This window comes from Dendrobates tinctorius, unplaced genomic scaffold (genome assembly GCF_039654945.1).
Source record: "Dendrobates tinctorius isolate UK_male_01 unplaced genomic scaffold, ASM3965494v1 ptg000104l, whole genome shotgun sequence".
NCBI classification, from domain to species: domain Eukaryota; kingdom Metazoa; phylum Chordata; class Amphibia; order Anura; family Dendrobatidae; genus Dendrobates; species Dendrobates tinctorius.
Genome location: NW_027361772.1, coordinates 9,760,834 through 9,785,794, shown reverse-complemented (window position 1 = coordinate 9,785,794; position 24,961 = coordinate 9,760,834). Strand labels below are relative to the sequence as shown.

The following is a 24,961-nucleotide window of genomic DNA, read 5'->3' as shown; positions in this document are numbered from 1 at the left end:
CAACATACATACTACATATATACTACATGCATGCTACATACATACTGCATGCTACATACATACCACATATATACTACATACATACTACATGCATGCTACATAACATATATACTACATGCATGCTACATACATACTACATGCATGCTACATACATGCTACATACTACATATATACTACATGCATGCTACATACATACTACATACTACATATATACTACATGCATGCTACATACATACTACATGCATGCTACATACATACTACATGCATGCTACATGCATGCTACATACATACTACATGCATGCTACATACATACTACATGCTACATACATACTACATGCTACATACATACTACATATATACTACATACATACTACATGCATACGTGTCCCACGACGATCTTGGGTAGAGAACGGCAGCATCAGATGATGCTGCCGTTCTCTACGGGCTGCAGGAATCCAATGACGGAAGGTAGGTATCCTTCCGCACTGTATTCCTCCGCCACTTAAAAAAAAAAAAGTCCCTAGTCTCACTTTATGCCATTGCTGTGTGGGAATTTCCCACGCAGCAATGGCATAAAGTGAGACTAGGGACTTTTTTTTTTTTAAGTGGCGGAGGAATACAGTGCGGAAGGATACCTACCTTCCGTCATTGGATTCCTGCAGCCCGTAGAGAACGGCAGCATCATCTGATGCTGCCGTTCTCTACCCAAGATCGTCGTGGGACACACTCGTGGACTGCTTCGGATCGTGGGTGAGTATTTTTGTGGTTTGTTATGTTAATATTTATTCCGGAAAAGACAATGGCTTCGGGGAACAATGTGACAAGTATTGGTAAGTATGTTACTCTATGTTATATGTACTGTATGTCTATGTATGTATTGTATGAATGTATTGTATGTATGTAGTATATATGTGGTATGTATGTAGCATGTAGTATGTATGTAGTATGTATGTAGCATGCAGTATGTATGTGGTATGTATGTAGCATGTAGTATGTAGCATGCATGTAGCATATATGTAGTATGTATGTAGCATGTAGTATGTATGTAGTATGTATGTAGCATGCAGTATGTATGTAGCATGCATGTAGTATGTATGTAGCATGCATGTAGTATATATGTAGTATGTATGTAGCATGTATGTAGCATGCATGTAGTATGTATGTAGCATGCATGTAGTATATATGTAGTATGTATGTAGCATGTATGTGGTATGTATGTAGCATGTAGTATGTATGTAGCATGCATGTAGTATATATGTAGTACGTATGTAGCATGTATGTAGTATGTATGTGGCATGTAGTATGTATGTAGCATGCATGTAGTATGTATGTAGCATGCATGTAGTATGTATGTAGTATGTATGTAGCATGCAGTATGTATGTAGTATGTATGTAGTATATATGTAGCATGTAGTATGCATGTAGTATGTATGTAGTATTTTTTTTATTTATTTATTTATTTATTTTTTTAACATTTAACACATTAGCCGGATGATGGGACTACTACTGTCCCATCATTGGCTAATGTGTCAATCACTGTCATGGTAGCAGGCATCGCCCGATGGGACTTGTAGTCCCATCGGACGATGCTTGCACAGACCCCCGGACATCAGCACAGCCCCCCGGCAGGCCGGCACAGCCCCCCGGCAGGCCGGTACAGACCCCCACAGGGTGCACAGACCACCGGCAGGCCGGCACAGCCCCCCGGCAGGCCGGTACAGACCCCCACAGGGTGCACAGACCACCGGCAGGCCGGCACAGCCCCCCGGCAGGCCGGTACAGACCCCCACAGGGTGCACAGACCACCGGCAGGCCGGCACAGCCCCCCGGCAGGCCGGTACAGACCCCGGGCAGTCCACACAGCCCCCCGGCAGGCCAGCACAGCCCCCCGGCAGGCCGGCACAGCCCCCCGGCAGGCCGGCAGAGACCCCCGGCAGGCCCGAAATGACGGCGCATCATGATGCGCACACACCGCGCATCATGATGACGTCAGTCTGTCAATCAACTTTGAACTTCCGATTCCGATGCCGAATTCCGATATTGAAAAAATATCGGAAGTCGGTATCGGAATTCCGATACCGCAAGTATCGGGTATCGGCCGATACTTGCTGTATCGGAATGCTCAACACTAATTATGACTGATCAATTTTGGCATAGAAAAAAGCAGATTTCTCTGCTAAGATATATTACAAAGTTTTTTATTTTCATGTGTACTATTGTTTTATGAAATAAAAATTAAAATGACGGTAAGGCCGGCGTCACACTAGAGAGGAATACGGACGAGTGAGAGGCGATAAAAAAACGCATTGCCCACAGACCAATGATTCTCTATGCTGCGATTGTCAGCGTATTACGACCGTAGTACGCCAATGCAAGTCTATGGGTGCGCTAAAAATACGCATTACACATGGACCACACGTGTGACTTGCGAAAAATACGCACCCGGTGTATTTTAGAAAAGCCGGCAATTCTGTGCGCTATACAGTAAAATCACACTGACAGGTTTAATAAAGAAATGAAAGAATAGATCTAGATATATATATATATATATATATATATATATATATATATATATATATATATATATATACACACACACACACACACACGTCATTGAGACACACACACACACACACACACATTATATATATATATATATATATATATATATATATATATATATATATACACTTCACAGAGTTCTTCATAGCAGAATAGCCGCTAATTCAATTGCCGGCTTCTGTCAAATCATTCCCCAACCCGACATGAAATGACACATGGTTTACATACAGTAAACCATTTAATTTCATGTTTTTTTTTTTTATATGTCCCTGACTAATAATTAGATGAGGGTTTGTGTGCCAAATTTGGGAGGTGTAGGTGTTAATTTAAGGGGTTAATTCGTAAAAAAAAAAATGCGTGGGCTCCCGCTGTAATTTGTCAACCAGAGCAGGTGAGTGAGGGCAGATTTTAAATAGCCATGAGAGAGACCATTGTTTTTGCCCCCCCCCCCCGGTTACAAAAATTTGCCCCCCAGACAACCCAGAAATGGCGCATCTATAAGATGCGCCAATTCTGGCACTTATCCTCTCTATTCCCATTGCCCTGTAGCGGTGGCGAATGGGTTAATATAACAAAGGGTTAATGTCACCATTCGATTGTAAGGTGACATTAAGCCGATTAATAATGGAGAGGTGTCAATAAGACACCGATCCATTATTAACCCTATACTAAGAAAGGGTTAAAAACCACACAGACATTAATTAAAAAGTCTTTTAATGAAATAAATACACCAAGTTTATGACAAATTTTTATTAGTCTCGTAATCCAAAATAAAACCATGACCTGCAACAAAAATAACATAAAAAAATCACCAATATCCTTACCTCTCCGCCGTTCAGTCATGTCCTACACTGCAATCCATCAGAAGGGGTTAAATAGTTTACAATGAGGACCAGTGCTAATGCGACCAGCCTCACTGTAATCTACTACAAAATGAATTGATTCAGCTCTGCGCAGCCTCAATGGCTGCCTGTAGATGATCTAATTACCGTGGGAAAGTTTCTGACTTTTTTCCCACGGTCATTAGTTCATTCACAGATCAGTCGGGGACTCCTGCTGACATCACTGAGGCTGCAGGGAGTCCCCGGCTGATCTGTGAATGCACTAATGACCTCCATCCCATAGTCCCATGCACCCATCACACATATCCTCCATCCCATAGTCCCATGCCCATATACCCATCACACATCCTCCATCCCATAGTCAACCATCATGACATCATAATGAGCGGCGGGGCTTGCAACCTATGATGACATCAGTGTCACCATGGCAACCATTATGACATCATAATGAGGGGCGGGGCTTGATACACACACACACTTTTTCCCCATTATGTAGATAGGGGCAAAATTGTTTGGTGAATTGGAACACGCGGGGTTAAAATTTCACCTCACAACATAGCCTAGGACACGCTCGGGGTCCAGACGTGTGACTGTGCCAAATTTTGGGCTGTAACTGCAATGGTGCGGATGCCAATCCCGGACATACACATACACACACTTGAGCTTTATATATATATATATATATACATACACATACAGTTGTGGCCAAAAGTATTGACACCCCTGCAATTCTGTCAGATAATACTCAGTTTCTTCCTGAAAATGATTGCAAACACAAATTCTTTGGTATTATTATCTTCATTTAATTTGTCTTAAATGAAAAAACACAAAAAGAATTGTCCTAAAGCCAAATTGGATATAATTCCACACCAAACATAAAAAAGAGGGTGGACAAAAGTATTGGCACTGTTCAAAAAAATCATGTGATGCTTCTCTAATTTGTGTAATTAACAGCACCTGTAACTTACCTGTGGCACCTAACAGGTGTTGGCAATAACTAAATCACACTTGCAGCCAGTTGACATGGAATAAAGTTGACTCAACCTCTGTCCTGTGTCCTTGTGTGTACCACACTGAGCATGGAGAAAAGAAAGAAGACCAAAGAACTGTCTGAGGACTTGAGAAACCAAATTGTGAGGAAGCATGAGCAATCTCAAGGCTACAAGTCCATCTCCTAAGACCTGAATGTTCCTGTGTCTACCATGCGCAGTGTCATCAAGAAGTTTAAAGCCCATGGCACTGTGACTAACCTCCCTAGATGTGGACGGAAAAGAAAAATTGACAAGAGATTTCAACGCAACATTGTGTGGATGTTGGATAAAGAACCTCGACTAACATCCAAACAAGTTCAAGCTGCCCTGCAGTCCGAGGGTACAACAGTGTCAACCCGTACTATCCGTCAGCATCTGAATGAAAAGGGACTGTATGGTAGGAGACCCAGGAAGACCCCACTTCTTACCCCGAGACATAAAAAAGCCAGGCTGGAGTTTGCCAAAACTTACCTGAAAAAGCCTAAAATGTTTTGGAAGAATGTTCTCTGGTCAGATGAGACAAAAGTAGAGCTTTTTGGGCAAAGACATCAACATAGCGTTTACAGGAGAAAAAAAAAAAAAAAGAGGCATTCAAAGAAAAAAAACACGGTCCCTACAGTGAAACATGGCAGAGGTTCCCTGATGTTTTGGGGTTGCTTTGCTGCCTCTGGCATTGGACTGCGTGACCGTGTGCATGGCATTATGAAGTCAGAAGACTACCAACAAATTTTGCAGCATAATGTAGGGCCCAGTGTGATAAAGCTGGGTCTCCCTCAGAGGTAATGGGTCTTCCAGCAGGACAATGACCCAAAACACACTTCAAAAAGCACTAGAAAATGGTTTGAGAGAAAGCACTGGAGACTTCTAAGGTGGCCAGCAATGAGTCCAGACCTGAATCCCATAGAACACGTGAGGAGAGATATAAAAATGGCAGTTTGGAGAAGGCACCCTTCAAATATGGGGGACCTGGAGCAGTTTGCCAAAGAAGAATGATCTAAAATTCCAGCAGAGCATTGTAAGAAACTCATTGATGGTTACCGGAAGCGGTTGGTCGCAGTTATTTTTTTTCTAAAGGTTGTGCAACTAAGTATTAGGCTGCGGGTGCCAATACTTTTGTCTGGCCCATTTTTGGAGTTTTGTGTGAAATGATCAATGTTTTGCTTCATTCTCTTTTGTGTTTTTCATTTAAGACAAATTAAATGAAGATAATAATACCAAAGAATTTGTGTTTGCAATCATTTTCAGGAAGAAACTGAGTATTATCTGACAGAATTGCAGGGGTGTCACTTTTGGCCACAACTGTATACATGTGTCTCTATGTATATATATGTGTATCTATTCTTTTGTTTGGATTTGAAAACCTGTCATTGGGCTCCATTATATGTCAGTTTTGCAAGCCTGCGAGAAAAAAAAAAAAAAACAAAAAAACAAAAAAAACTGTATACGGATGCCATACGGATTACATACGGATACTTACATGAGAAAAATACGCAGCCACACCCTGACAATGGATGACATACGGAGCACTATTTAGGGACCATTTATGCATATTACAGACGTAAAATACGGTCCGTATTTTTCTACCTTGTGTGTGACTCCAGCCTCACTCTTTAAAACTTCTTCAAAAACTGTATTTTGTGGTGGCTGGGAGTTGTCTTTTTTTTTGAGAATCTAGAACAATTAGGTGCTGAATGTTTTAGTTTTCTACATTTCCAGTGTTATGTTTGGATTGGTAAATTTATGGCTGTGCTGTTCACTATAAGTGCCTGCTGGTAACTTGCTCTCCATTTTTTCTTTTTGGCAAAAAAAGTCAAGATTAAATGTGAATTTAGTAGATCAGAAATGGAGAAAAAGGAATTATGTGAAAATATGACTCTGCCAGTAAGTACTTACTTCATAATGATTTATTGCTTTGTTTTAGCAGTTATTTAGCATGTTTTTAAGCTCCCAGTGTAAGGCCTCATTCAGACGTCTGTGATTTTTCACTTATGTAAAAACATTCATTGACCGTTATTCATCTGTGTTTTGGATTTGATTTCCAGCAGAGTTTCATCAGTGATTTTTTACTGATGGAAAAAAATAAAATCAATTACAAATCGACAAATATGCCCTGTATGTATGTTACCTGATGATAAATATTTTTTTTTTTTTTAGTTAATTAATAATTAGACATGAATATTAGTATTTCTGCACAGGTTAGGGTGTGTGCACACGCTGCAGATTCTGCTGCGGATTTTTCCACGCGGATTTTGCAAAATCCGCAGGTAAAACCACAGGTTTATATTCTATTCCATAGAATATAAAGGTACTGTTCACCACAGCAAAAACTGCTGCGGATCCACAGGGCCAAAACCGCTGCGGATCCGCAGCGTGTGCACACACCCTTAGAAAATGAGAAAACTTGTTAGTGTATACTCCCCGGGAGTATGTTTTTTAGCACAGATAAGAAACTACAAATTGCTTTTCAGTCAGCGTCACATGGACGTATTTTCTCTCATACAATCTGCCTAATTCTCTCGTACCAATCACTCTCAGAGTTTGATCAAAGTTTGTTCATTGTGCGATCCGATTTTCTGCAATAAGGAAAAGATGGGTAAAAAAAAAGGGTTTCTATCTTCTCCATTCTGTCAGCTCGTGAAAATCAGACTGCACTCAGATGTCATCCAAGTGCAGTCCGATGAGTTCCATGGACTCACTGACTTGCATGGCTGAGTGTGATCCAATCAGAGCCAACTTGGGCAGGTTGCAATTTTTTCCCTGGGACAGGCTCGGTCTGAGAAAAAAAATTGGACATGTGCACAGCCCTGCAAAATAACATTTGTCCAAGTGTGATCTGATGTTTTGTCAGGTCGCACTTGGACCGAAAATACGCTCGTCTGCACCATTCCTTATTATGTACCAAATACGTTGTACAAAAAAATGTGAAAAATTACAAATCTTCTAGGTTCATGTAAATGTAAGGGTTGGCCAGGACTATAGTCGTGGCCAGAGACACTAAAGCATCAGTGTCCTGGCCTTCCCTCACAGAAAATTACATTTCACTGTTCATCATACCTGCTTCTTCAGGGTCGGGTCCCCCTGGGCACTTCCCAAGCGGCGATGGCCCTTCTCCGAGGCAACTCCCAGTAATTGAGACACAGTCCATAGTAACTTGAATGGTTTCTTTACTGATAACTTCACACAATATATCCACAGTTGGCACATCATAGGTTACACAGTCATCCTTACTTGTTTCCTCAGCTCTCCCTGCTTTGCTGACGCTTCCATATGGCACACGTCCGGACCGTCTTAGACTGTTTCCCCAGTTTCTTCCTGGCCTAACCTCGCCATGATGACAATTCCTTCTGCCTGTGCATCCAATCCATCTGTACGGTTCCCTGCGAAGATTCAACTTTCTTCTGTTCCTCACTCCAACCGACTCCCGCCCTAAAGGTGTCCGCTCAGGCTATGAGTCGCCCCATCTTCTCTCTACTGAACTGACCCACTGTATTGATGTCCAGTGGAAGTGGATAACGTGGGCTGTCGCTACTTAACGTTGTGCTGCTGCTGAGCCGTCCTAGGCCAATAGCCCATGTGGACACTTGGGGCACCCTGGCCCCGTCTGAACTAACTTCCCTTCTACTCTAACCTTAACTCCCGGCAGCCCCTCCTACACTTAACCCTATCCTACTACGAGTCCTACACACTAGAGTGCCCCCCTCTAGTGTCCAAAGGGAGCACTATGCTTTCCCTATTCTGTAAATGGAAATGCAGTAAACATTATCTCAATTATGTGCAAATAAATGCAGTAATACAATAAAACGTGAAGACAAAATGATGGTAATACCCAGAAAGGGTAGCAGTACCATTTCATACGTGCAGAGATACATGTAAACATGTAGCAATACCAGTTAGCACAGAGTAATAAACACAACAATGAACATTTTTACATAATCCCTTTACATAAACAATATACTGTTCTTTTTATGAATAATGGTCAATGTTTTTTTTTGTAGGATGCTGCCTGCTCAGTGCTGCTGACCACAATTCAGATTTTTAATTCTTCCTGTCATTCAAAAAGCCATAAAACAATAGAGGTAAGTATGTCCAAAGAGATTAGATCTGTATATGAAAGTATAGTACATATATTTATAACTGTATACATGCATATAGATACAAAATACAGAGCTTAAAAAATGCATTCATTGCCGCCATGTATGGTCCATGTTACAGTACCATGCCTTTCTATGCAGTCTATAGTGCTAAAAATGCCCCTTCTGTATTACTATGTTCCTCCGTGTAAAATAAAACAGCCCATACTCACGTATGATGCAGGTGTTGTTCCCAGGGCTCGTGTGACATTGTTATGTCATGTGAGCCCTGCAGCCAATCAGCAGTGACTATGGGCCGTTTCACTTCCACTTCCTTTAGACGAAATGACCCTCTGGAGGAAATACTGCTGCTTCTCTCACTTCCACCACATGTCAGTTTCATCTAATGGAAGTGCGAGTGAAGCTGCCCATTAGCGGCTGTTGATTGACAGCATTGCTCACGTGACATAGCAACGTCATGTAACCCCCGGGTGACCCGGTGACTAAATCGCTGGAATGGTGCCGGCACCAGAGGGAGGAATAAAGAACGTAAGAATGGGGTGTCTGAGTGCAGTCCCGTTAAAAGGAGTCTGTCAGTAAGATCAACCCTACTGAACCATATAAATGCACATGCAGGTTTTGACATTTAAACCAATAGACACACTTATGTCTGTTGCTGTATTCCTGAGAAATTAATGTTTTAAGTCATATGTAAATGAGGCTTTAAGTGCTCTGTGCATGGCAGAGCACATCCCAAGACTCTGCATCTCTAGGTTGTTCCCCCTCCCAGCACCAACTTCTTTAGCTTATTTGATAGCTTACTGTCTATGTGATGTCAAGCACCAGGGAAGGAAATTAGACTGAGCCATCGATCAAGATAAAGATGCTGGTGTCAGGCAGAGAAACAATCTCAAAAGGCAGAGGATTGTTAAGTGCTCTGTCAAGCCCAGAGCACTTAATACCTTCTTTCCATGGGAATTAAATGCTAATTTCTTGGGAATGCAACAACAAACAGATGATATATAGATGTCTATGGATTTAAAATTCAAAGACCTGCATGCGGTTTGTGTTGATTGATCTTACTGACAGGTTCCCTTTAAAGGATTACAGTATTTTTACATAATGAAATGGTCTAATATGTGAAAATTGTGCACACTGGGAAATAATACTTACTCAACCTCATTACCCCACTGCTGTCCTCCGATATACTGTTTACATTGACTGCAGAAGTCACAGTCTTCTTCTTACTACACATGATGTCTGCTGCCAATCACTGGTCCCAGGCCATATACCACTGCAGCTAATCATTGGTTGCTTATGTAACGTGGGGAATGTGGGCTCTGATATCTGCAGTCAATGCAAACAGTTTATTGGCAGGGGGCGCAGCACTGCAATACGATGAGAATTAGTGTCTGTGTAGAGGAGAGAGTCCCGGTAAAAGGGCCTGCCGTGTGTCTGGGCCGCAACTGAGGGGGCTGTCACCCCGGTTCCCAGGAGATATGTTCCCGGGGGGGGGAAGAATAGCAGGACAGGACCGACAGTCCATCAGAAAACATGGGGGTGGGACAAAGCGAGCAGAGGGAACCAGCTGAAGACTCTGGAGGGAGGAGCTTAGTTGGCGTCCCAGAGAGAGAGTGAGTCAACATCTTCAAGACCAGGGAGACGGAGGCTCACCTGACTGGGAGGGAGGACTGTGCCGAGCAGCATGAGGAGGAGACCGAGTGAGACTCGCAGCCTGTACAGCGAGACCCGTGGCCACCACTGCCCCGCTCCACACTGCGGCTGCGGCCTGTACGGCGAGACCCACGGCCTCCAGTGCCATGCTCAATACCGCAGCTGCGGCCTGTACAGCGAGACCCGAACGCCTCACCGCCCGATGGGGCAACCCCAGCGGAGGGGAGCCGGCCTGGGGCCTGTATCTTTTCCCCAGCACCAGGGTGTGGGAACACCCGAAGCCTGCGACAACTCTTCCTTGGCTGGACCCAGCGGCTCAGATGCCGATCAGACATCTCCCTGGACTACAACTCTGCAGGACATCAGAGATCGATAAGTGACATTTCGTTTGCGTTTATAGTTAATCCAAGGACCCGTAGCCGGCCCTAGTGTGGCCATATAGTTGCCACCCCTCGTCGTACTGTTTACCATTTTGTTACTTGTGTATTTGTGTCTGGATTCCCTGTGCGGAAAAACCATTGTTAGCTTTCCTCTCTCTCTCTCTCTCTATATATATATATAAGTCCAGTTTAACCCTTGCTCGGTCTCCAGTTCGTCACAGCATCATGCATACCTGCGAGTACCACATCTGTAGGAGTCATTTCACATATCTTAAACAACCTCTTGAAATGCAAGCAAGAAGCGGAGAGGTGAGAGACCCAAAACCCTTTAATTCTGCACAATAATATTATGTTCTCTCTAGGAAGCCAAAAGACAACTCAAAGTAGACACAGTAAACCTCAATGACATACTCAACAAGCACAAGAACGCCATTGATGACACAAATGCTGCTAAATTCACTACGGACATCCTAAGAAATGTGGAGAACTTAGTGCTGAAGTCTTTTGTGGATGCACCAAGGACCCAAACCATCAACACAACCCAGCTAGGTGAGTAGTTGTGTAACCTAATGAATATTAAAAAAAAAAATACTGTACTGTCATATAAAAATATACATATCATATCAGTATATATTTCTGTAGCCAATCCTCTTCTTTCCACCCACCATTTCCTTATCTCCGCTGTCCAATTACTGGTTTTACAGATCAAAATCAGTTATATAACTTAAGGGGTTATACATCCCTAATAAAAAAAAAATGCAAACAAAATCATCTAAAAAAATTAAAATATAAAATATTTACTCAACCAATCCTTGCTATTCCTGTTTAGCTCCTGCTCTTCCTGTTTCCGTACTTCGTATTCCAGTATCAGACTGGGACATTGACCAGTTACTGGCGGCGGTCACATGTCCTTCCCAGGCAGCACTCACTAGGTGCCAATGGGTTCTTATTTCAGCCACTACTTAATAAAAGAATTCTGACAGGACACATGTAGAGTATAGGATTAGAGAATTAGGGCAAGTAGAAGGGTCTATTGGGAGAAACCTGCCTCCAAGAAGGTGATGGCCAAAGTACCTGCTCCTAGTGCTATCCCAAATAGTTACGGTGCTGTTCCTGGCCGTTGTTAGGTGACGCACCTGAGAAGTAGTAAAAATCAAAAAAAACTTGGGAGCTGTTTAAGTAAAACTCACATTTACATGCAGTGTAAGAATTCTTGGCAGTTCCTTCTTGTAACAGAGCATAAGCTTTAATAAACAGAAGCAGAAAACAAAACAATGGATGGTAGCGTGGGTTTTACTCAAGCTTGGAGCTAGCTGATCCTTTGGCGTTTGGGCTGCACTCATCCCACTTTTTATAATAGTGTAGTATTCGAACGACTGCCAAACTACTTCATTACATTTACTAATAGGGTTACACCCCTATGGGGCTTGCAGACGTCCCCCTGCCTAGGGGGCAGGACAGAAATAAACTACATGGTAGGATTATTATTTCTCAATGAGCTACTGTCCATCCTTGGGCTGTTCCTTTCCTTAAGCTTATCCACTCTCACCTTCCAAAACTGTCTACTGGGGTGTGTGCAAAGGAAAGGGGTTTTCACAGCCTAACTAATTAAGATGGAGAACCAAATTGTGTAAAACAATGCAAAAACTAGTTTATGGTATATGTATAAAACTAAATGTACCTTCTATGCATTCTGTGGTTTTACGTATCAGATGTTAAGGGGTTGGAGATTTTACCCCTTTAAAGCCTCCATGTTGTTGCTCTACATGTATATACAGTCATATGTAAAAGTTTGGGCACCCCTATTAATGTTAACCTTTTTTCTTTATAACAATTTTGGTTTTTGCAACAGGTATTTCAGTTTCATATATCTAATAACTGATGGACTCAGTTATATTTCTGGATTCAAATGAGGTTTATTGTACTAACAGAAAATGTGCAATCTGCATTTAAACAAAATTTGACCGGTGCAAAAGTATGGGCACCCTTATCATTTTCTTGATTTGAACACTCCTAACTACTTTTTACTGACTTCCTGAAGCACTAAATTGGTTTTGTAACCTCATTGAGCTTTGAACTTCATAGCCAGGTGTATCAAATCATGAGAAAAGGTATTTAAAGTGGCCACTTGCAAGTAGTTCTCCTATTTGATTCTCCTATGAAGAGTGGCATCATGGGCTCCTCAAAACAACTCTCAAATGATCTGAAAACAAAGATTATTCAACATAGCTTTTCAGGGGAAGGATACAAAAAGTTGTCTCAGAGATTTAACCTGTCAGTTTCCACTGTGAGGAACATAGTAAGGAAATGGAAGAACACAGGTACAGTTCTTGTTAAGCCCAGAAGTGGCAGCCCAAGAAAAATATCAGAAAGGCCGAGAAGAAGAATGGTGAGAACAGTCAAGGACAATCTACAGACCACCTCCAAAGACCTGCAGCATCATCTTGCTGCAAATGGTGTCACTGTGCATCGGTCAACAATACAGCGCACTTTGCACAAGGAGAAGCTATATGGGAGAGTGATGCGAAAGAAGCCGTTTCTGCAAGCATGCCACAAACAGAGTCGCCTGAGGTATGCAAAAGCACATTTGGAAAAGCCAGTTACATTTTGGAAGAAGGTCCTGTGAACTGATGAAACAAAGATTGAGTTGTTTGGTCATACAAAAAGGCATTATGCATGCGCTGTATTGTTGACCGATGCACAGTGACACCATCTGCAGCAAGATGATGCTGCAGGTCTTTGGAGGTGGTCTGTGGATTGTCCTTGACTGTTCTCACCATTCTTCTTCTCGGCCTTTCTGATATTTTTCTTGGGCTGCCACTTCTGGGCTTAACAAGAACTGTACCTGTGTTCTTCCATTTCCTTACTATGTTCCTCACAGTGGAAACTGACAGGTTAAATCTCTGAGACAACTTTTTGTATCCTTCCCCTGAAAAGCTATGTTGAATAATCTTTGTTTTCAGATCATTTGAGAGTTGTTTTGAGGAGCCCATGATGCCACTCTTCATAGGAGAATCAAATAGGAGAACTACTTGCAAGTGGCCACTTTAAATACCTTTTCTCATGATTTGATACACCTGGCTATGAAGTTCAAAGCTCAATGAGGTTACAAAACCAATTTAGTGCTTCAGGAAGTCAGTAAAAAGTAGTTAGGAGTGTTCAAATCAAGAAAATGATAAGGGTGCCCATACTTTTGCACCGGTCAAATTTTGTTTAAATGCAGATTGCACATTTTCTGTTAGTACAATAAACCTCATTTGAATCCAGAAATATAACTGAGTCCATCAGTTATTAGATATATGAAACTGAAATACCTGTTGCAAAAACCAAAATTGTTATAAAGAAAAAAGGTTAACATTAATAGGGGTGCCCAAACTTTTACATATGACTGTATTTCATGTTTCTGTGCTACTCTTGTATAATATACTGTTTGGTTGCTGCACCATGTACATGTCTGTGTTAGGGCCACTAGATGGGGGCACTTAGTCCACTATTTGGTAGATATAGCTGTAGTACATATAAGAGTTAACTGTAGGAGGGGTTAGCTGGGGAATAAGCCAGGAAGGTCTCCCTTGAGTAGTCAGTCAGGGGCCAGATCCCTTAGTGCTCGGGTGGGCTATATGCCCGAGCTGCCTAATGATCCCATAATGTTCTAGCGTGTGCCCAGCCCAGCGTGTGCTGTGCCATGTACACAGGAAATAGCTAGGCACAGCAGAACCAGCAGTAGACAGAGGAAGAAAGGAAACAGAGGAATATTTGAAGGTCACCATAAACGTGTACGGGCAGATCGCTCCAAATGTGGCGGATAGCTTCGTGGGCCATCTGGGGTGAAACAGGCAGGAGAGTGCTACACCGTGGTGACGCTGTACAGGGAGGACACCGAAGGGCCATCTGAGACGCTCCGACCCACAGAAACTCTTAGTGACGAAGGAAACAGTGAAGGGAAAGAAGTAGTGATGTGCTCTATCTACTGTGATGGAAATGCTGGAAGTTACTTGGATGTGCTGTGTTCTGAAGGAAATAAATTTGTTCAATTAAGAGTTACCCTGGACTGCCACTCAATTCATTGGGATCCAGAAGCAGCAGCTGGCCAGCGCAGCACAGGAGACGCTGACAGCACAGTGAGCACTGAACACAAGATGCAATATCAGAAACACCTTTTTCATGTAGAGGGAGGCCAGGGTATCAGACACCTGAAAAGCTCAGCCACGACTACTGCCCTGGCCGACCTTTATAAGAACATAATAAAAAAATGGTACTTTGATGGTCTTAAAATTAGGTAAATACAATCTCAGATCAACATCAACATATGACAAATTACACCATGTCATTATCAGTTTAAAAAAACCTGTGCCTAAATGAAGAAACAGTGCGACAAAAATTAGGCACACTGACAGCTTTCATAGGGATTAAGAGGCTAAGAAGCCTCCAAATCTTACTAATCAAATGACCATGATTAATGGTTCCTCAGCAAGTGTGAAAACCTCCATAAAAGCAGAAGGTTAACAATTTGTTGGTCTAGATTATTCAGGTGCCTGTTAACACAATGCCAAGGAGGAAAGACATAAGAAATGATCTTGAAGAAGCAATTTTTCCTTCTCATCAATCTAGGAAGGGTTGTAATATTTTCCAAACAATGAGCAGTTCACCTCTCTATGTAGAGAAGTGGAAAACATTCAGACTAAATCACAATCTTCAAACACTCCACTTTACACTATAAAAAAAACCCATGTCAGTTAGGTTACAGAATGCAAAGATGGAACAAACTGAAAAATTTCTGAAGCAATGTCCTCTGGACAGAAGAGACCAGAGTGGAGATGTTTGACCATAATACTGTGCGATCCGTTTGGTGAAAACCAAGCACGGCACACACCTCATACTAACAGTCAGCAAGGTGGTGGAGGGTACATGATTTTGATTTGTATTACAGCCCAGGACCAATACACCTTGTAGTCATATTATGGCCCATGAATTCCTCTGTATACATCTAAGTATTTTAGAGTCTCATATGGGTCTCAAGTCTCAAGCTTGGCCATAACTGGGTCATGTAATGTGACAATGATCCCAACCTGTTGAAAAATAAAGAAATTGGGATGTTCAAATGGCCGAGTCAAAGTCCAAATTGCAACCGAATTTGATTGTTGTGGAGGAAGGTTAAGAGCTATGCAGAGACAAATGCCCACAATCCTCAATGAACTTAACCCTTCCATGCCAGAGCCTGTTTTCGCCTTTGTGATTGTCAGAATTGCAAAAATTGGCCCAATGTATCAGTAATTCTGAGATTGCTTTTTCGTAACATTGTAATTCATGATAGTGGTAAAATTTGTTCGCTATAACTCATATTTATTTCTGAAAATATTGGAAATTTGGAGAAAATTTTGAAAATTTCACAATGCTCAAATGTTTAATCTTTATGCCCTTAAATCAGAGTCATGTCACATAAAATAATTTATAAATAACATTTCCCGCATGTCTACTTTACATTAGCACAATTTTTGAAATATATGTTTTGTTATGAAGTTAGAAGGGTTAAAAATTGACCAGCGATTTTCATTTCTTCATAAAATTAACAAAAACATTTTTTTAGGACCACATCACATTTGAAGTGACTTTGAGGGGCCTATATAACAAAAAATGCCCAAAAGTGACAACTGTTATGATTGAGTCACAGAGGAGGAAAAAAACAAAACACAAACTCAGCCCAGTAAATCAGATAGGTTGGAAACTAGCAGATTGCAGACCCCTGATCCTATCACACAACTAGCAGTAGCCGTGGAGTTTTCCTACGGTGATCCTAGACACCTTGTCACAGCCGGAGATCTACACAAGCCTAAAGAGAAAAGAGAAAAACTGACTGCCCCAGAGCAGACCCCAAAGCAAAAGGCAGCCCCCAACATATAATGACGGTGAAGCAAGATGAAAACACTAGCACAGGTAGATAGGTTGAACAAACGATGGGGCCCAAGCTAACTAAGAAGGACAGGACAGAAAAGCTGCTGTCTGCAATCCGAGAAAACCCTGCCAAAAAATACTACCAACACAACTGATAAGAAAAAAGGACCCTGAAGTCACTAGACTTCAAACCCTATATCAGCACTCAGAATATTCTGGAAGCAGAGCAAAAGAGAACACTGATCAAGGAAAAAGAATCCCGCACACCCCCGGCCGGGGATGGCTGAACTCAAAAAACAAGGTAAACAAAACCAAAACTAATAAGTTCAATAGCAGAGCAAAAACTTATCTTTGGGAAGCAGGAATCAGACTGGTCTCCAAGAATGCAGCAGAGAAATCACCAGCGACTCAGAAGGGCGTCGGCTGCCTTATATCCAGTCTGTAGTTCCCGTTACCCAGTCACGATCCACCTGATCAGGTGTTTGGTTTCTTTCATCCAAATCATCCTCACTACCTTCCTTCACCAGAAGAGGGAGATCCTTGGACACAAAAGATGAATGAACAGATGATCTCACAACAGACAACATTCTAAAAACTACACCCGTCAAGGTGCTCAAAACCACATTCAAGAAATTTATTAATCCTTCAGGTGCTTCACAGGAAGTACCGTAATGGAATGTGGAAGGAAAAAATGAAGATTTAACTTTTTCCCACAAAAATGTTACTTTAGAACCAAATTTTTCATTTTCACAAGAGAAAATGCACCATAAAATGTGTTGTGCGATTTCTTCTGAGTACACCAATACCCCTTATGTGGTGGAAAACTACTGTTTCGGTGCACGGCAGGGCTCAGAAGGGAAGGAGCACCATTTAAGTTTTGGAATGCAAAATTGGTAGTAATCGATAGCAGACGCCATGTCACGGTTGGAGGGCCCCTGATGTGCCTAAACAGTAAAACACCCCACAAATTACCCCATTTTGGAAACTAGACCCCACAAGGAATTTATATAGATGTGTGGTGAGCACCTTGAACCCTCAGGGGCTCCACAGAATTTTATAATGTTGAGCCGTGAAAATTAAAAACCACAGTTTTCCCTCAAAAAATGTTATTTTAACCACAAACTTTATATTTTCACAGGGGTAGCAAGAAAAATTGGACCCCTAAATTTGTTGTGCAATTTCTCCGGAGTACACCGATATCACATATGTGGAGAAAAACTACTGTTTGCGCGCACGGCAGGGCTCAGAAGGGAAGGAATGCCATTAGACTTTTGTAATACAAAATTGTCATGAATCAATAGCTGACAACATGCCTCAACTGGAGACCCCCTGAGGTTCCTAAACAGTGGAAACCCCACAAAAAATGACCTCATTTTGAAAACTAGGCCCCCCAAGGACTTTAGATGTGTGGTGAGCATCTAGAACCCTAATGTGCTTCACAGAAATGTATAACGTTGAGCCGTGAAAGTAAAAAATCAAATTCTTCCCACAAAAATGTTGTTTTAGCCCAATTTGTTTAACGAGGGTAACAGAAGAAAATGGATGCCAAAATTTGTTGTGCAATTTTTACAGAGGACTCCCGTACTTGTTGGAAAACAACTGCTTGGGCACATGGTAGGGCTGGAAGGGCAGGAATAAGCGTTATTTTGCCTGGAATAGTCGCAGATACCATGTCACATTTAAAGAGCCGCTGACATGCCAAAATCCCCGCAGGTCACTAAACCTCTCAGGGAATTAATTAAGGTGTAGTAGTGAGTGTTTTTAACCCTCAGGCAATTCACAAACTTGTATAACATTGGGCTGAGTAAATGAAATATTACTATTTTTTCCACTAAAATGTTGCTTTGACCCCAAGTTTGCTATTTTAAAAAGGGGTAATAGGAGAAAACAGTACAATTTGTTATGTAATTTCTCCTGAGTGCATCAATACTCCATAAGTGGTTGAAAACTACTTTGAGGCACAGTGCAAAGCTCAAAAGTGAAGGAGCACTATATTACAGTGCAGATTTTGGTGCACTGGTTTGAGGGGACCATGTCACATTGGCAGAGCCCCTGGGATTCCACAACAGCAGAAACCCCCCATAAGTGACCCCATTTTACAAACTATACCTCTCAATTAATTCATCTAGGGGTGCAGTGATCATATTGACACCATAGGTGGGTCCCAGAATTTTATACCATTAAGCAGTGAAAAAAAAATAATTAGATTTTTACCACAAAAAATAGTTTTAGCTCCAGATTTTACATTTTCACATGGAAAAATGGTGTCGAAATGTGTCTCACAATTTCTGCTGAATGGGGCAATACCCCATATGTGGTTGTACAGTACTACTTAGCCACACAGCGAGACTCAGGAATGACGGAGCGCTATTTGACTATTGAAGAACAAATCATAGAATAGTTTGCGCACTCCATATACAGAAGTCCCTACATGCCAGAAGAGCAGAATACCCCCTCAAGTAACTCCATTTTGGAAATTTCACCCCTTTGGGAATTTATGTACAGGTGTAGTAACGATTTTGACTCCATAAGTGTTTTCCAGAAGCAAGTAGCATTTTATGTGGCTGAGTGAAAATTCCAAACTGCTGTTGTAGTGACCAGTACGCTGTAGTGACCAGTATGTTGTAGTGACTAGTGTTGAGCATTCCGATACCGCAAGTATCGGGTATCGGCCAATATTAGCTGTATCGGAATTCCGATACTTAGTTCCGATACTTTTTTCATATCGAATACCGGAATCGGAAGTTCCCATAATGCTAGGAGCCCGCTCGATTTGATTCAGCCAATGGGGATCCTCAGAAGTGTGGGCACATCCTGTTAGGCATGTAGGCATGTTAACTACTGACATGGCTGTGATTGGCTGCTGAAATGATGTCATGATGCACTATAAAAACCGCTGCAGCCTCCATTTCTGGTCACTCTGCTGTGAATTCAGTTAGGGACAGGCTGCTGTTGAAGACTGTGAGGGACAGTTAGAAATAGCGATCATCCAAAATATCTATTGCTCTACCCAGGCTACATAATCCACCACTGTAGAATTTTTGTAGCCCAGCAGCGCTGTTTTAATAGCTGTCTGCAAGGGCTGTGTGAGTGCAGACCCAAGCTGTGTAGTGTGTCCTGTAGGCACATCTGCTTGTAGGCCGGCCAGCGTGTGTCTCTGCCTCATACACATTTTTCTTTTATTGCTGCTTTTTTTTTCTCCTCTATAGTGTGCTTCCATATGTATCCATATACGTTGGTTGCAAACACTAAAGGAGTGGACAGCGGAGCCTTTCAGCAGCCTTTCAGTGCTATAGCCCATTTCTCTGCACTCTTTTTGGCTGTCTGATAGGTCTCTGTGTGTGAATGCAGCTCACGTTGCAGTGTGTTCTACAGCCACCGCTAGCTGTAGTCCGCTCAGCGTGCGTCACTGCCTCATACATAGTCCTTTTTTTGCAGCTAATTTAGCCAGATTTTTGCTCCTATATTAGTGTGCTTCCAACCGCATCCATTGTCATTGGTTGGTTGCAAACACTATATAGGATTAGATAGAGGAGCATTCTTGCTGGCTTGTGCCCTTCAGGGCCAGCCAGACTAGTATCACCCTATTTTTTGGAGCCTCATCAATTGCATTGTAGGTTAGCTTCCTGCATTGTAATCGCTCCAAAAAGTTTGTGATACTATAGCTTTCAAACTTTGGTCACATCCTTTTCTCCCCCCCCCCCCCCAAAAAGAAGGAAATAAAGTTCACCAAACACTCCACTTTACAGTTGTCTAGGCCACATTAGATCATATTAAAGTGTAGTACACACACTCTTAGCCAAATTAGTGTTTCTTATACTGGTTAGCAGGTGTTCAGGAATAAGAACACTAAGCCACCCCTTTTTTACTTTTCTGCCTATCTTTATCAGTCTACCAAGATGAAGAAGGCAGGGAGTAAGGCACGTGGTCGTGGCCGTGGAGTTTCAGCAGGGAGAGGACGGGGGGATTCAGCAGGGAGAGGACGTAGGGATTCGGTATCTGCTGCGGCCACCAGTGACCCGGCATCCCCCACTTTTACCAGGCAACAGTCCTTCATGCGCAGCTTTGTAGGACCTCGCCGTACCCCACTGCTGCGTGAAGAACAAATTGAAGCCGTTGTCGGATGGATGGCAGCTAACGCATCCACTTCAATGACTTCCGCATCCTCCCAAGGCCAGAGCACTGAAGAGCAACCATCTGTCTCTTCACCACCTGCCAAATTGCCCAGGCAGTCTGAGAGCCCTGGACAGGAGCCATCTCAATCTTTACTTCTGTTCTCAGAATCTGTTGGCTTGGAAAGAGGTGGCCAGCCAAGCAGCATTCTAGAGCGTGAAGAAGAGGGAGTATGCAGTGATGCGCAACTGTTTTGTCCCTCTGAATCTGAAGAGGCGGGTGGGCCAGTGCCTATTGTCAGCACACCTCAGTGCTCATCTGATGATGAGACTCAGTTGCCAATTTCTGGTGCGTACGGTGCTGGCGAGACAACCCAGGACCAGCCGGTGCTTGAAGAGGGGAGTGGAGATGATGAGGTCCTTGACCCATCATGGCGTCAGCCACAGGAAGGTGGTGGGAGCAGCTCTGAGGAAGAGATTCCCCGAATGGACAAAAGAGGAGGGAGAGGGCGGGGGCAGACTTGGTTGCCTGTAGCCTCCACTTTGGCACCCGTGAGGAGCAATCCTCTTCCAAAGCACAAAACGGGCGCTCCCAGGACTTGCAGTGCGTGGTCTTTTTTTGACAGTTGCAGATGACATTTGCTTTGTCAAATGCAAGCTGTGTCATCAGAAAGTGAAACGAGGGAAAAATGTGAGCAACCTCAATACCACAAATATGTGGAAACATGTGCGTACCAAGCACGAGGTGGAGTTACACAGACACACTGAAGATGTAGGCCAACCTTCAGCAGCACCTACCACCTCTTCAACTCGTGTTGGGGCCTCTTCCTCCAGATCACACACAGCTGGTTCGGCTTCCTCACTGGAACGCCATGGAAGAACCACTGCCACTGTTGTCCAGAGACCCAGTGAAATTCCACCCACTGAACCACGTTCGCAGTCATCAGCACACTCCCAGGCCACTCACCAGCAATCGGTAGCACAGGCATGGGAGAAAAAGCGGCCATACTCGGCAAACCATCCCCGAGCACTGGCTCTGAATGCCGGCACTGCCAAACTACTGGCCCTTGAGATGCTGTCATTCAGGCTGGTGGAGACTGACACCTTCTGGAACTTTATGTTATTGGCAGTTCCACAATACAATGTGCCCAGCCGCTTTTATTTCAGCAGGCAAGCCGTCCCTGCCCTGCAAAAGCATGTGGAGGGAAAAATTAAAAATGCGCTACTAAATGCCGTCAGTAGCAAGGTCCACCTCACCACCGATGCGTGGACCAGTAGCCATGGACAGGGACGATACCTTTCCCTCACTGCCCATTGGGTCAATGTTGTGGAGCCGGGTACAGACCTGGAGAGTGGCTCTGTACGTATTCTGCCAACTCCAAGGATTGCAGGAATGCAGTCTGTACATATTGAGTCCTCCTCCTACTGTAGTTTCTCGGAATCAGCACTGCATGAGCCTGTTAGGCCAGATATGAGCACAGGTGTGGCCAAACGTCAACAGGCCGTCCTTAAATTAATTTCTTTGGGGAATCGGAGCCACACAGCACAGGAGCTCTGGAATGCCATCAAGCAGGAGAGCGATGTGTGGTTTGTGCCAGCGAATCTCCAGCCAGGTTTGGTAGTGATTGACAATGGCCAAAATCTAGTGGCAGCTCTGGGCCTAGGCAACTTCACTCACATACCATGTCTGGCACACGTGCTCAATTTGGTCGTGCAGAGCTTTCTGAGGGACTATCCGGATCTTGATGCACTGCTGCACAAGGTTCGCCTAGAGTGTGCTCACTTGCGGCGTTCCAGCATGGCAAGATCGCGCATAGCATCTCTGCAACGCCGATTCCGCCTGCCAGAACATCGCATCATATGTGACCTCCCCACCAGGTGGAATTCAACGTTACATATGTTGGAGCGGTTGTGTAAGCAGCAGGCAGCAGTAATGGAGTACCAGCTGCATCAGGCGCAAACAAGTCGCACTGTGCGCCGGACACACTTCACCACCACTGAGTGGGCCACTATGAGGGACATCTGCCAAGTTTTGCGTGCCTTCGATGACTCCATGCGGATGGCCAGTGCAGATGATGCACTAATCAGCATGACTGTCCCCCTCATGTCTGCTTCAAAAAACCTTACAAGCACTAAGTGAGGAGGTTTTTGAAGAGGTCGAGGATGAGCAGTCAGAAATGCCATCTGCTTCTGGCAAGTCTGCGCAACGCACTTCCACACAAAGGCCCAGGCAGGGGACACTTAGTGAGGAGGATGACGAGGAGTCAATGGAGGAGGAGGAACACATCTCTCCAGAGGAGGGAGGTACACAAGGCTCTAGTAGTCAGTGTGTACAGCGAGGGTGGGGTGATGCTGAGCAGACAGAGATGCTGCCTCAAGCTGGGGACAGCGTTTCCGGTCCAGTTGGCAGTCTGCAGCACATGGTTGATTTCATGCTGCAGTGCTTGTTAAATGACCGCCGCATCGCCAACATTCTCCACACGGCTAATTATTGGGTGTACAACCTCCTAGATCCTCGCTACCGGGACAACTTACAAAGCCTCATACCACAGTTGAACCGGAAGCAAAAAGTGCGGGAGTACCAAGAAACACTTGTGCAGGCCATCATGTTCTCCATTCCCCCCGCAAGTGTTGCTGGTAGTGCTTTTCAAAGCAGCCATGTGGGTAGAGGCAGTGGAGGAAGCTCTGCACAAAGAGGTAGCAGAGGCAATGCTGCAGGACAAGGCAAGGCCAGTATGGCCCAAATGTGGAAAAGTTTTGTGGGACAGCCACAAACGGCTACACCATCACAGACGGCTCCAGTCAGCAGGAGGCAACGTTTCCGTCAGATGGTGACAGACTACTTGTCTTGCCCTGTTAGTGTTCTCCCAGACGGCTCTTCCCCATTCAAGTATTGGGTCTCTAAGCTGGATACATGGCCAGAGCTTAGCCAGTATGCATTGGTGGTGCTGGCTTGCCATGTTGCCAGTGTATTATCGGAACGTGTCTTTAGTGCTGCAGGTGGTGTGGTAACAGACCGTCGCACGCGACTATCCGCCGATAATGTTGACCGGCTTACTTTTCTGAAAATGAACAAGGCCTGGATCTCACCTGAATTTGCCAGTCCTCTTCCAGAATAAATAATTGGCTGGCAACAGGATCCAGGTCTCCTGTTGTGTTTATGTTTCTATGACCTGAACTTTATTTCCTGGGCTACAGCAACGCCCGTTGTTGCTCAGAAGTGCTGTCCACACAGACAAAACACTCGTTCATGTGTAAGTGGGGTTCGGTAACGTCAGCTGATCCCCTGCTGTGTGTATGGCAAAGTGTCCTGCTCACTCCACAGTCAAACAACCGCAGATTTACATCGGGCTCCAAGTAGGCCTCGGCCTTCTACCTGATTTTCCCTGGGCTCCGACACCGCCAGTTGGTGCTCAGAAGTGCTGTCCGCACAGACAAAACACTCGCTCATGTGTAAGTGGGGTTCGGTAACGTCAGCTGATCCCCTGCTGTGTGTACGGCAAACTATCCTGCTGCCTCCAAATTCAAACAACGTCTTATCTTAAACTGCCTCCAAGTAGGCCTCAGCCTACAAAATGACTATCCCTGGGCTTCAACATCATCAGTTGTTGTTCAGAAGTGCTGTCCACACAGAAAAAAAAAACAAAAAACACTCGTTCATGTGAAAGTGGGGGTCAGTAACGTCAGCTGATCCCCTGCTGTGTGGAGGGCAAAGTGTCCTGCTCCCTCTAAAGTCAAAATACCTCAGCTTTACACCTGGCTCCTAGTAGGCCTCGGCCTGCACTCTGATTGTCCCTGGGCTCCAACAATGCTAGTTGGTGCTCGGAAGTGCTGTCCACACAGAAAAAACACACTTGTTCATGTGAAAGTGGGTTCAGTAACGTCAGCTGATCCCCTGCTGGGTGGAGGGCAAACTGCTGCTGCCTCCAAATTGTAACTACTTCAGATTTAAACATTCTCTGATTTGGCCTCTGTCTCCACTCTGTCTCTAGTATTTCCCCTGACCTCCAACACCGCCAGTTCCTGCTCACAGTTGCCGTCCACGCATTCCACATGTGTTCCTGGTGTTCTGTTACGTGAGCAGATCCCCCAATGTGTGTCCGCCACTGTCTCCTGCGCTGTCCACCTTCCCACTGCAAGCAGTGGGAAGGTGGACAGAGCAGGAGACAGTGGCAGATACACATCAGGGGATCTGCCGACATTACAGAACCCCAGTAACCCAGGAACACGTGTGGATTGGGTAGACGGCTGCTGTACGCATAAACTGGCGGTGTTGGTGGTCACGTGAATCCTAGAAACAGAGTGGAGACAGATGCCTAATTGGAGCACGTTGACAGTCTGTTGTAGCCTACAAACAATCAAAAACAGCCACCAAGTAGGCCTCGGCCTGCACCATGA

General features: G+C 43.9%; 1 protein-coding gene across 1 annotated transcript in view; it reads left to right on the top strand.

Annotated features, from left to right (window-relative positions):
• LOC141100332 (adhesion G protein-coupled receptor E3-like) overlaps window positions 1–24,961 on the top strand; it is a 218,277-nt gene that overhangs the window by 136,619 nt on the left and 56,697 nt on the right. The window contains exons 7-9 of the mRNA XM_073588730.1: window positions 6,246–6,316; window positions 8,431–8,511; window positions 10,922–11,108. Coding sequence (XP_073444831.1) covers window positions 6,246–6,316; window positions 8,431–8,511; window positions 10,922–11,108 — 339 coding nt within the window. The remainder of the gene's footprint in view (window positions 1–6,245; window positions 6,317–8,430; window positions 8,512–10,921; window positions 11,109–24,961) is intronic.